Source organism: Loxodonta africana, chromosome 8 (assembly GCF_030014295.1).
Source record: "Loxodonta africana isolate mLoxAfr1 chromosome 8, mLoxAfr1.hap2, whole genome shotgun sequence".
Lineage (NCBI taxonomy): Eukaryota > Metazoa > Chordata > Mammalia > Proboscidea > Elephantidae > Loxodonta > Loxodonta africana.
The window spans coordinates 19,396,161-19,409,994 of record NC_087349.1 but is presented as its reverse complement, the minus strand read 5'-3'; the positions used below and the strand labels follow the sequence as shown (position 1 = coordinate 19,409,994).

At 40.1% G+C, this 13,834-nt stretch overlaps 1 protein-coding gene across 1 annotated transcript in view; it reads right to left on the bottom strand.

Annotated features, from left to right (window-relative positions):
* The window catches only part of COPG2 (COPI coat complex subunit gamma 2), a 524,466-nt gene that overhangs the window by 853 nt on the left and 509,779 nt on the right, over positions 1-13,834 (bottom strand). The window contains exons 21-23 of the mRNA XM_064289731.1: positions 1,365-1,462; positions 498-636; positions 131-229 (exon numbers count right to left, since the gene is read on the bottom strand). Of these exons, the coding sequence (XP_064145801.1) occupies positions 131-229; positions 498-636; positions 1,365-1,462 (336 nt within the window). The remainder of the gene's footprint in view (positions 1-130; positions 230-497; positions 637-1,364; positions 1,463-13,834) is intronic.

Genomic DNA, 13,834 nt, shown 5'->3' with positions numbered 1-13,834 from the left:
TCAAATCCTAACTCATGTAGTGAGATGATGGCACAATAGCAGGACAGGAGATGCCCCCCCCCCGCCCCCACATCCCTTCCTATTAAATTTTACAACAAAATGTAGGGGCGGTCTGATGGAAGATTCTTACCTGCCAGGTAGAGGGAATGGGAGTTCTTGTTCTCAGGTACTTTGTCTGACCTCTCACACGGCTGCATGCCCAGAAATGCGATGATGTTGTTGACAGCTTCTGTGTTGAGAAGATTTATGCGACAGCATTAGAAAAGCTCAGAGTAGGGATCTGCCTCCGCTCTAGTGTGTGCTGAGAGCTGGTGGTGTGTGCAGGGAGGCTACTGGGATAGAAACTGGTCAATTCAATTAGACGATGGAGATAAGTCCTGGTCTATCAAGTGAAATGATTTATGAAGTATTTAAAGAAAAAGGGAGTCCTCCTGGAGTAACAAATACGCTGATTAAGTTTGATACAGGCAATACACTGAGAGCAAAACTGTTCTCACCTTCAAGGGTTTTGGTAGAACTGAGGGCAAAGGTCTCCTCTTTCTCAAAGGTATCTCCCACCTCTTCCCAGGCAGCGGCAAAGCTAGGCTTCAGCACCTTCTGAATGTGGTCAGACACTGTCACTTCAAGATCTTCCAGCTGGGAGGTAACGAGTAGGGGTCAGTAAACAAGGCCCTTTTAGTAGAGAACAAAGATGGAAGGAACTAGCTGATATGGTTTTATTATTCTGTGTTACATCCTTTGTAGGGGCCTAGGAAAATTCTACTACCAAAATAGTTTAAGTTCTGTAGTCTGGAGAAACCTAACGCTGTAGGCCTCGGCAAAGGAAAGTAAGAAAATAAGGTATCTGGCAAGAGCCACGTTCAGATCAATAGCTGAAGCCCCAAGGTCCAAAGGCGTCACATCACCACACCTAACCTCTGTTCAGGCCATATGGTACCTTTTGAACTTAACGTTCACTAACAGGTCGATTTTTTTTTTTTTTTTTTTTTTAACATTTTCCCTCTAGTATGTGATGGCTTTTCAGTCCACAATCTGGCTATCTTAAAGCAGACTAAAAGTTGCTGAGCCTGAAACACACTTTAAATAAAACTGATCTCAATGAAAATTATGCAGATATTTTCATTTCTTAATTATCCCTATTATAAAGAAAAAAAGGGTGAATTTGCTTTTAATTAGTCACAAAGCAGTAAATCTCAACTCTTTAGCATGATGCAGTCCCATTACAGAGGAGGATTAGAACCAGGTCCTCAGCTGTAATCTGTGTGAGAAGGATCCAAATCCCACATGTTCATGTCGAGAGTCCTAGACAGATGTCTTCTGAAGGCAGGAGTCACTCGGCACGCCCAGGGTCAGGAGCCACTCACCACATACTCGTCGTCATAGCCATCTTCCTCTGGAATGCCAGTGCGAGGGTCACAGTCCCGGACGGTAAACTTCATGGTGCAGCTGAAGGTGCATGCAACTGGCAGAAGAGATAGGGAGCCTGTGTCACTGAGTATCGCGGACACACAGGTTCCGTCAGTAACCCAGGCAGCACCACCTGCCCTTGGCATTGTGCTCTACATTATCGAGTTAAACAGACACAGGCCCTGTTTTCTGGGTTAGCACTTGCTTAAAAGCAGCACGCAGACTGGTCAAAAAGGCAATTTCACCAAGTACGATTTTCAAATCTTTTCACTACTATGGGTTAGAATGGTATGGGCCAAACTCGGTTTTTGTATTTTTTGTATTGGTATAAAGAAAACAGTAGGGGAGATACTTCTTGGGTTTTCTGCATGCCGGTCAAAAGGACTGGCATTGAAAAATTTGAGAATCGCTGCTCTAGGAGCTGACAGACAAGCAAAAAAACCTGATGGTAAAAAGCACCCTGATCATCAAATTAAATTTAGACTGTGGACTGACAGGGGGTCCACAGATCTCCTGAATGAACTTGTTTTATGTCAAATTTCAACCTACAGTAAGTAGATTAATAATGAGGTTCTAATATAAATAAACTTAGTGTCTTAAAATGGAAAAGCAAGTGAGCAATTGTATGCTTTAAGATGACTGGTAGAAGTAATCAGGAATGAGAATGGGGCATATTTCTAGAAAGTGAAGTCTTCATGAAAGAGACAGAATTTTCTGAAGTGTCTCAAGGAGGGAATTATTTAGCAGGCATGGATGAAGAAAACACATTTAAGTCTAGAAATGGTCTAGAAAAGGCTTATAGGTACAATAATTACTAGAAATTAAGTTGGAAAATTACTGGGGGATAGCAAGGAGAGGAAAGAATAGACTCGAATGTAAAGACCATGAATGACAAGGTTTGGTAGTGAGATGTTCATCTGCTGAGCCTTGACTTTAAACTCCATCCATCTACCCTTCCATCCATCTACCCAAACATGTAGCAGATGCCGATACATGTTGACACTACTACATGTAAAGGTGTAAGAGAACGTGCCAGACACTTAGATAAAAAGGTGACTGAGACATGACCTCTGTCTCTAAAAGCTGATTGTCTGGGAGTTAAATAAGTGTGCATGTGTGAGATCTGTGGTATTATAACTCAGGGCCATAGGTTCATTAAAGTGTTAACAGAGTGCTGGGTAGGGGGCAGGATCACCCTTGATCAGTTTGGGAAAATCATAAAAAATCTGAAAGGATATAATAGTTTGATTAGATCTCAAAAGATGAGAAAGAGGTGTGCAAACAGAGGAAGGTACAAGAGGCAAGGGAAAGAAGCCAGATAGGCCATGAGGTAGTCCGGCAACAGTAAGAGGTATGCTAATCCATAAGTGCTGAGAAGAGAATTTGTTTAGGAACGACTTGTACAATACCTGGTATTGCAAATGAAGGTGACTAGACAATTTTTAACAGGCTTTGGCAGTCAAGAGATTGTGAAAGGTTAGGGATAAGCTAAATAAGATGATGACTAATTCAAGCCGCTGGTAGGAATCCTACGAAGAGCAGATCTAATACAGACAGCAAGTGGATTCTGTAGAGTATGTCAGAAACAGATGATAGCAGCAGGGTGATCAGGGAGTGCCTTATAGGAAAGAGTATACCTATCAAGACTACAGAATCTATCTCAATGCTGTAAAGGGATTGATGGCTTTCTGCAGGGTGAAGGTAGAATGAAGAAGAAGTTAACACAGACCCAGAATAGGTCAGATGAAGTATTAAAAAAAAAAAAAAAAAATGAAGGGAGAGATACAGAATTATGGTGGGGACAAAGGTCATGATCAAGTAAGAATGAAGAGGCAGGATAGACATTCACTGATAGAAAATTATGTGAATCCCAGATTGGTTCAGATTAAGCAGGGAGGCTACAGGTAAGGAGGAAGAGGAATAAGGAGAGAAAAATCAAGAACAATGGTGGATCATGCACTGGGGCAAACTGGTTGAATTTTATGTAGAAGTAAAGGCAGAAGACACTTACGAAGTAAGTGATACAGAGAAAAGGATTAAGGAAGTAAATAGGAATGATATTAGCAGAGAAAATGTTTCCTGAAACTTCGTGGTAAATTTTTAATTAAATGGTTTGACTAATATGAGAGGTTACAGGAATCTAAGATGAACTCTGATAAAAACCATTGGTAGCAATCTATCAATGTTGTAGCTTAGAGAGAATTACTGACATTGGGTGATGAGAAGAGACTCTTTCCATGGCAAGACAACAATACTGAATCCATTACCATAATATAAAGATGAGAGCTTCATGAAGAAAGCAAGGCAAACAACCAAAGGGAATAGGAATGCATACCCTGAATATCTATCTATACATTAAGTTTCTCAAAAAATGAGGCCTGTCTTGTGAGGACTGACTGAAAAGGGGAGAACTACTGAGAAGGCTTATGTGTAAAGAACACAGAATTAGAGAAAAGATGGCTCCTGGAAGCTCAGTAGAGAGGGACAGGTGAATTGGGCTGGAGTGCTGGATGTGCGGTGTGGCCAAGTGGGGAATTCGATGGGGAGCTGCCAGGTCTCAACCACTGGAGGGCAGACTGTGACTAAAGAAGAAATGGGCCTATGAGGTAATTCCAGAAAGCTTTATTGAAATAATAACTAAAGAAAAGGATGTGGCCAACAGGGTGAAAGGTTAGAAAGAGGGTGAAAGGGATGGATCAGAATCTTGGGCTAACTGCAGCAGTCTAGGCAGGTCAGAACTGAACTGAAGGAATGCATGCAGTGTAGAGGGGTGGAAATCAAGGAAGACGGAAGCAGGGTGAGCAGTGAGTGCCAAGAAACGAGGCATATACCTACCCAGAGTGTGTTGAATCCATGGGAACTATATACAAATGGCAGGAGACAGGTTGAAGATAAGGTTTTTCTCTAAGGCAGGTACAGGGGGAAAAGGAGGTAAGGCACAGAAAAGCACTATAAATGTTGGCCCTCTATGAGAGGAGTCATTAAGGAATGACAGACATTAAGTCATGATGGAATAAGAAAGAAAAAAGGTTGGAAGCAAAAAGAAATTGGAAGCTAAGAAAAGGGAGTACTATGGTAGAGGACCTACAAGGTAGACCAGGTAGGGAATAAAGATCCAGAATGGAGAATCCTGTGAGAGCTCAAGACAGGCCAAATTGGTCATATTTGGGGTGTACAGGCCATATTGCAATGGGAGGTATTACAGAAAGGGTGAGGAACAAGGAGGACTTGAAGAGGAAGCAGCAGTAGACTAGCTCTTGGAGAGGAATTGTTAAAGGACTTGGTTGATAGGAATGATTATAAGGAAGCTAAATTTTTTATCTAATTAAGATGAATGCCAACAAAAAGCTGTTGCTGGCAACTTTACAGATATTAGGTTTGACTTATTAGAGGGTGTGGCTAGGTAGTTTGTCCAGAGAATGAGTTATTGCTACTAGACTGGAAATGGGTGAAGATTGTGAGGGAAGTGCATCTGCAGAGAATTCTGTATCCCTTCCTTCTCTAGAGAGATGGTTAAGTGAAAGGATGACAGATAGTTAAGATACTGTATTGTGTAGTGTGCCATTAAAGTTGCTCTTATGAGTTACCCTGCCATGTAAGCACTGGCCAAAAGTGACAGGCATTTCCTAGGGAGACTTGTATGAAAAGACCACAGAGGAGGAGAGAGGAGAGAAGATGGAAGCTGGAAATTGAAAAAGGAGTGAGGATGTAGGATTTAGGCTTGGGTGCAGAATATAAGGTATGGCTAGGGAAGGGCATTAAAGAGGGCCAGAATGAGGGACAATGGAAAACGGTAGTGTATTCAGGACAGAGATACAGTTAAGATAGACTGCAACCAAAGAAGGGGAGAGAATGTGAAGAGAAACTGGCTAAATAAAAATTGGTGTTGTGAGGGAATGCTATCGGGAATCTTTGAATGATATTTGAACCAATGAGTGTTATCAGTAGAGTGGAAAGTTAAAGAGTCTAAATGGGAAGGATCTGAGCCCTGGACCAATGGCAGGAATCCTATGAAGGTCTGAATTGAATAGAAGTGCAAATGTATTTAGAAAAGTATGGAAGAAATAGGAAGATGGAAGAAAAGAGTACTGATTCCATGGGAATGATACAAAGCTGAAAAAATAAGACGTTGTGTAGGTAAACTAGAATGAACCCTGGTGGCGTGATGATTAAGGGCTCAGTTGCTAACCAAAAGGTTGGCAGTTCCAACCTACCAGCAGCTCCGTGGGAGAAGAGACCTGGCGATCTGCTCCTGTAAAGATTTCAGCCTAGGAAACCCTATGGAGCAGTTGTCTTCTGCCATATAGGGTTGCTATGAGTTCGAATTGACTCGATGGCAAATATCAAAGGGTAACGTAGGAGTTTCTCTAGGATTAACTGAGGAAAAGAGTGGAAGAACCTGCAGAAGAGATAGGGTCATTTGAAGATTGGCAGGTAGTAATAGGAGTGATATGGCACTATACTTGTACCAAAGATCACGACTGAATAAGAAAGAGGAGAGAGACAAAACTAAGTAAAGGGAGCACTGTACAAAGAGTAGCTAAGAGTAGGTGGAGTGGCACCAGGGCAGATAACAGGAACAGAGACCCAGAATGGAAAATCCTATAAGATCTGAGAATGGGTCTATTTGGTCAAATGTTGGGTCTTAATGCCAGGCTTTGAAAAGCAGGATATGTAATGGGAGAACACCGGCCTGAAAAGTAACAGAAAGCTTTGGTGAGAGTTTTAATTAGAAGGATTAGAGGAGATGGGTTAAGATGAACCCTGATACAACCCAGGGTAGCAATCTTAAAGATACCAGGATAGATCTTTGAGTAATATGTCTGTAGAATGGATGCCTAATATTGGTAGATGAGTGGCTGGAGATCATGTTGGGAACCCAACTCGAGTAAAATCTCATTTGTTATTTCCAGGTACAGGTGGCAGATGAAAGTACTATATATAATTAAGAGGGCACACTGCCAAAGGGAGCTACAAATGAGTATCATTTCAGTGCCACATTAAAGTTACTCTCACAAGTTACTCTGTCACACGAAGATTTCCTGAAAGTTACAGACAGCTACTGGGGATAGAACCTGGTGAGGGAGTGCTACCCAGGAGAAGACAGCCCACTGAAAGGAAATATAGATGGTACCTAAAAGAAGACGGGAGGTTAAAGATAAGGTAGCATATTTCTTTAGGGCTAGATAGGTAACAATGAGAAAAGGAATGGGAGAGCCATTAAAGTTGTCCCCAGATGAAAAGGGCTTATTTGAAGAATGGAAAATATTGATTGGAGGGAGAAGGCCCTGTACTTGGGCCAAAAGGCATGGAAGAAGAGAGGGACCGAAGTTATGAGAAGCACTGTATAAATCAGAAGATGATCTGAGTAGGCTGCATGGTAGTAAGACCACATGTACCACAAAGATCCCCAGAATGGGTCTAGTTTTTGAAATGTGTTGGGTATAAGGCCCAGGTGCAATGACTAGTACATATAATGGGAGAGAAGAAAAGTTCTGAATAGGAATGAGAGTTAGAAGTGGACTCACTCTTGATGCCTTGGTGGGGAATTTTTAATTAAAGGGCTTGGCTGGGGGGAAAGTTTGGAGCAGTACTTAAAATGTGCTCCATCAGCACTACCTAGGAATTTGTTAGAAGCATAAATTCTTGGGCCCCACCCCAGATCTACTGAAACAGAAACTTGGGGTGAGGCCCAGCAGTTCATGTTGTAACAAGCTACAGTTTGAGAACCACTGTTTTAGATGAAGCAGATTAAAAGTAATGATTAAAACAAACAAACAAAAAATTTCGCTAGGAACTTGTCATGTTAGGATTAGCTGAAAATTAGAGGATCAACTGAGGAGACTTGAATGAAAGGATGGAGGTTAAAAAAGGGAAAGGGGACCAAGGAATTAGGGTAGGGTATGAAAAATAGAACTGGTAAAATGGCCAGTGGGTGGTAAGGGCATCAGAGTGCTGGAATGAGGAATCCTGGGAAGTGGGAGAGTAGGAAATTTGGTGGAGTGATTTTATGTTAATCTAGGTCACTATCAAAAAAGAGAGAGGAGAGAATGTGGCTAAATAAGAACTGAGGTTATAAGGGCGATCTGTTAAGGAAGCTTTGTGAAGAGGAAGGGGTAAGAGAGGTGAAAGGGGATGGCTCTAAATGCATCCGTCTGCAGAATCTGAACAGCAAGGGCAGAATATAAGGTGTTTGTCTACCCAGAGGAGACAGCTGAATCCATGGGAATGGTCATTCCTGAGCCAAGGAATGATCTGAATGAAGGAGGGATGTTGAAGATAGAGTTTTTATAAGGCAAAACAAAGAAAAAAGAGTAGAACAGTGAAGTTAAAATTGCCAAAAGATGAAAAGGTATCACTCACTTAATATTGACAAGAATTGTCACTGATACTGACTGGAGGAATATGGCAGCATATGTGGGCCCAAGGTCATGATGCAGAAGGAAGAAGAGAGGTGAGAAACTAAGGGAAGACTTGTCTAAAGAGTCGAGGATTGGTTTTGCATGAGGAAAGAGAGTAGACATCATGAGGGAAGGAAACTTCAAAAAGAATATACGTCCATCACTGTGAAAGATTAAGATAAACAGAGCAAATCTCCAAAGGGAAACTGGGAAGAATGTCCTATAAGAGAGATGTTAAAGATGTACTCAGAAATTAAGGAAACATATTAGGATTTGCTGAAAGTGGAAGAAGCAACTGAGGATTTGTTCTTGGGTGCCATCGAGTCGATACTGACTCAAGCAACACTATAGGGCAAAGTAGAACTGTCCCATAGGGTTTCTAAGGCAGTAATCTTTACAGGAGCAGATCGCTGAGCCTTCAAACTGCTGACCTTTTGGTTAGCAGCCAAGCATTTAACCATTGTGCCACCAGGGCTCCTTAACTGAGGATACTTGTATGAAAAATAGCAAAGAAAGAGGGAGCTGAAGAGGAAGTTGGAAGCTAAATAAGGAGAAGGGGATGTATAGATCAGGCCAGGGTGCAGAATAAGCAGTGTAGAAAACAACAAATAATGCAAAGGCATTAAAAGGGCCAAGGAGGAACACCAGGAAATGAGGGTTGGACACTTGTCAGAGCTGTGTATTAACAAGGAGAGAGAGAGTGAGGAAAGAATGTGGCAGAGTAATAATAGGGATTCGAGGTTTTGCTGTCCAGGAAGCTTTGCTGGAAAAACATCTGAGGTTATGGGTATGTTGTCAATAGAGTAAGAGATGAGAAAGTCTAAATGGGATGGACCGAAGAGGCAGGCCACTGGCAGGAATCCTATGAAAGTTTAGGTTGAACTACAGTACAAATGAATGCAGTAAAGAGTGCAGGACATGAGGGGAGATGGAGTGGGTTGAGCAGCAAGTGCCTAACACAAGGGGAGTATTTATCCAGAAGACAAAATGGAATCTGTAAGAATGACACATAGGTTGGTGGTTGAAAGATGGAGGGACACAGAAGATAAGGCAGTGCGCTTCTCTAGGGCAAAATAAGGAACAAAGAGGAAATGAATGGAAAAGCAAAGTGAAGATGCCTGCAGTTGTGAAGGGGTCATGTGAAGAACGGCAGAGAAGAGAGAATTTGTTAACTCAGTGAGGAACACTAAATGAATTAAGAAGAGTTAAGAATAGATAGAGTGGCAACAGGTAGGTCAGGTATATAATAATAAAGAAACCCAGAATGGAGAAACCTGTAAGATCTCAAACTGGATCTAGGTGGTCAAATGGATGAGAAGGCTCAATGACAATGAGTGGTGTGTATCTAATAGGAGACTTTCAGGGGCCTGGATAGGAATAGGAATTAGGGAGTAGGCTAGTTCTTGAAACCTTCATTAGAATTTTTTAATTAAAAATTTCGTTAATAGGACATTTTAAGGGAGTTTTATTAAGATGAATTCTCCTAAAAAGGCTTCACTAGTAACCTTAAAAGACACTAGGACTGACCAGTTGGGGAGCATAGGTGAGTGGTTTGTCTGTGGAGATGATTGTGTATATTTCTTGAGGAGGGGCTAGGAATCACAGGGGAAGTAAATCTCAGGGAAAGAGTACTGTAGCATTGCTATGATAGTGACTGAAGCTGAAATGGATAGTTAATACATAGTAGGACATGATAGAAGAAGAAGAGAGGGACTTTAATCTTAAGTGATGGGGGCATTGCATGAATTAGAGGGGGGTTCTGAGTAGTCAGAGTGGCAAAAAGGCAGGTAAGGTTTCTGGATTAAAGAGACCCAGGCTGGAGAAATCTGTCAAATCTCAGAGCTGGTTTAACTGGTTAAATGTTTATATTTAGATTGCTTAAGTGTTTACAGTGAGTAGGGTATATAATGAGAGAGAAGCAAAGGCCTAAATATGAACAGGAATCAGAAAGTAGACAAGCTTTTGAAGTCTTGGTGGAAAAAAATTTTAAAGAATATAATTTACATTTAAAAACTCTCAAAGATAGCATTATATATTTATGGATATATAAAAATTTAATGAAATTATAAAAACATGTATGAGGATAAGTATCAAATTCATGTAGCGTTTCTCTCTTGGAAGTGAGAAAAGTAAATAATTCTGGGGATTGGTACCAAGGGACTCTCAACTGTATGTGCAATATTTTATTTCTTTAAAAGAAGAACTGAAGCAAATACAGCATAAAGTTAAGATATGAAGAAGTAGAGTAATGGGTATATGAATTGTTTTGGGGAGGGTGGGAATGTTTCTATTAAAAGGCTTGGTTGATATGAAAGGTTAGAGGGAGAAAATTAGGATGAATCTTAAAAAAAAGCCATTGCTAGCAACCTGAAAGACCTGGTTTGACCAGCTAGAGGGTATGGGTGAGCAGTTTATCTGTATTTGGTGGGAAATTGTTGGGTATCATAAATAAGTACACCTCAGGAGAAGAATAGTGTCCATTATATGATGAGAGATGGAAGTTGAAAATATTATAGATGTTTAATATACATGGCAATGTGAATTATCAAAGGAAATCAGGAAGAACTTGCTATAAGTGTGATATTAAAGTTTGCTCAAAATGAAAGTGTCATGTTAGAACTGGCTGTAAGAGAAGCCAGTATGATGAGATTTGTATTAAAAAAAAAAAAAAGCAAAGAGTAGAGAAAAACTGAGGCTGGAATCTAAATAAGGAAAGGTGATACAGGATTCAGGTTGGGGTGCAGAGCATGTAGTTTTGCCAAAAGTTAAACAAGGAAGGGCATTAAAGAGGGCCAGAAGGAGGAATACTGAGATATTAGAATTGGAAGTTTAGTGAAGAGTTGTATGTTTAGCCAGATATCAGCCAAGGGAGGAAACAGAGAGGTAAGAATGTGGGTAAATAAGAATTGGGGTATGAAGCATTGCTGTCTAGAAAGTTTTGCTGGAAGAATACTTGAAGCAGTGGGTACAGTCAATAGAATGAGGGGTTAGAGAAAGATTAAACGCAACAGACTTAAACTGGGCCAGAGCAGGAGTCTTAGGAAAGTCCAGAATGGATGGAGGGTATAAACAGATTCAGTACAGAGTGTAGAAAATAAGGAAGATGGAAGAGGTTTGAATAGTGAGTGCTGGATACCAAGAGCATACATACCCAGAAGAGATGATTACATCCATGAGGATAATGTAAGCTGAAGGAAACACAGGGAGTCTGCAGCGAAACGAAAGAAATAAAGGAGTAGGGACGCAATGATCTAGTTGCTTGCAGATGGAAAGGCATTATTTGAATAATCACTGATAATGAAGGCAGAAATCACCATTGCTCCATCCTTGGGCCAAAGGTCATGATGGAAGAAAAAGAACACATAGGTGGCAATGAAAGGGGCACTGTATTAACTAGTGAGCCCTTCTGAGTAGGTGGAGTGACGACACAGCAAATCAGGTGTGAATTAAACACAGAATGGGAAAAGGGTCAGGAGTCAGAAGTACTGTGTATAGAACAGAAGAGGATCAGGTTTGCAAAAGACAGGAGCTGGGGTAGGCTGGCTCTTGAAGTTTTAGTGGAAAATTTATGACTGAGGTGACTGGTTGATAGGAAAGGTTAGAAGGAGATGGATGAAGATAACCCTTGATAAGAAGCCATTGGTGGAAACCTTAAAAACAGCGGGATTGGTCTTTTAGAAGGTATGGGTGGGTGCTGCTTCTGTAGAATGAATGACTGTTATTGGTTGGGGAATCATGATGAGGTCAGCCTTAAGGGAGTAATCCCTTATTCAATGATTTATCATAGAGTCAGGGAATTAGGGAAGACCTGCCTATAAGTGTGATGTTAAATGTGTGCTGAGAAGGTAAGGAATCATTAGGAAGAGCTGACAGTGAGAGAAGCAACTGAGAAGACTTATATGAAGAAGTGGAAGGGAGAAGGGAGAAAGATACTGGATAGAGAAGAGCTGTACAAAGTAGGCTGGGTTTGGAATATGCAAAGTACAAAATGGCAAGTATTACAGAGGCCCAGAATGAGGAATGTAGGTATCACCAGCTATCTACTCACACTATCCAAATCCTTGTTATGTCCATGTGAAAAGTTTTATCCTTCTATCACTGTGTGCTTGGGACACCTGGTATGGTAAATTGTCATTCTTGTGCTAGCAAAAACTTTTAGTTTTCACAAAACTCTGTTTGAGATGGAATATTTTTACTGCGGTCGTATCTCAGCTCTTCTACCAGTAGCCTCACTGCCTATGCTCAAGGTTTTTAATCGTGTTGTACATAACTCCTATCATCTTCCCCACAAAACGAAGGGGACAACTGAAGCAACTCGCCAATGGTAAGTAACAACTTCCAAAAATTTTATTTGTTTACTTCATTTAAAAGTGTATATGTGTAAGTTATTTATCTTGAAAATTTTTCATTGCTCCCTGGAGTGTAAAAGAAAAGGTAATTATAGCCTTATGTTGTAGTATGGTATCATTTTGTACTACACAAACCTGTCCACTAATGAATGAATTATGTGTTCAATAATTAGGTAACTTCTTTAAAATGTCTGATATTTATAATAGTAAGTTTTTATAATAGTATTTGAGTCATGGTTAAGAAAATCTGTTGGGCTTTCTAAAGGGAGATGGCTGAAGGTTTTTTATCTTCTTCAAATTTAATAACAATGTAAGCTTTTAATACCAAAAACTTAATCAACATACATTAAACGAAGGATAATGAAAATTGCTTGGACTTTTCAAGGAGCTGAGTCAGGAAGGTGTGGAGAAAACTGTGTGGGAAGGCAATTCTTAAAGGAAGATAGAAAGGGAGGAGATAATGTGAAAACAAAAAATTGGACATAAGAGGGATGGTGACCAGGAAAGTACATTTGCATTAAAAGTACAGTCAATAGAAAGATTACAGTTTCAGTGACAAGAACTTGAAACAACGAAAGATGAATAGAGAGTCTAAAGCAATTGAGCACATCATATAGGGAAGAAGAAATATAAAAATGGATTGAGATATGAATGTAGAACTAAAAGAGGCACCTAACAGGAAGATACTTGGGAATGCATAGGAATTTTACATAGTATATAGCTGGCTAATAAAGATATTCATCCAGGGCAGAACAGGAGAAACAAGAAAATGAGTGGAAAAGCAACTTTAAATTTACCTTTAAATGGGAAAGATCATGGGAAGAATGACACTGAAAAACAAGATTGGGCAGCATGACTTTGGCAAATATAATGGAATAAGGAAGAAGATAGATGATGGAGGCCAAATAGGAAGAGCCCCGTATGGATTAGACAACAATTCAGAGAAACTAAAGTAAATATAGGAGAAGTCAGCTTCAAAATAAGGAGAATCCAAAGCAATGAGGTCAGCAGAAGGAACACATAAAGAAAGGGATATAGGATTAAAATGGGCCAAAGATATGGATAGAAAAATGAGGGAAGGCAAGATGGAAGGAAGTCAGAAGAGAACTATATACATTAGAGTAGAATATTAGAGAAAGAAAAGTGGAAAAGACAGGTTGAGTTATATGTTTAAACCTGATCCCAAAATGTAGCAGAGAAAAAAAGAAAGTTTGGAAATTGGTAAAGAGGGATAGAGTTGAGATGGAGAAAGAGCACAATGAAAAGAAACTGAAAATGCACATCCATATCTAGAACGGACTACTTAATATGTCAGAGAGATGGTACTGAAAAAAATATGGCAGAAGTGGGGAAATGAGGCAGGGACTCTCTTCAAGACAAGAAGAGAATAAGAGGAATAGAATAATAATGGGAAAAAAAAGTTGCATACAAGAGTAAAGGGGTCCCTCAGAAAATACATAAATAAGCTAATAAAATCCAGGATGATAATGGTGACAAAATAGAGGAAACGTGCATAATTAGAGTATGGATGGAGACACTAAAAAAAACTAAAGTGTGGTAAGAGGAATGCATGATGGAGCCAGTTAAACGAATGGGTAAAATAAGGACGGCTTAAATGGAAAATTTTGCCACGCTTGTCAGAGTGTGTAAATGTAAAAGGTATGGGATGACAATGCT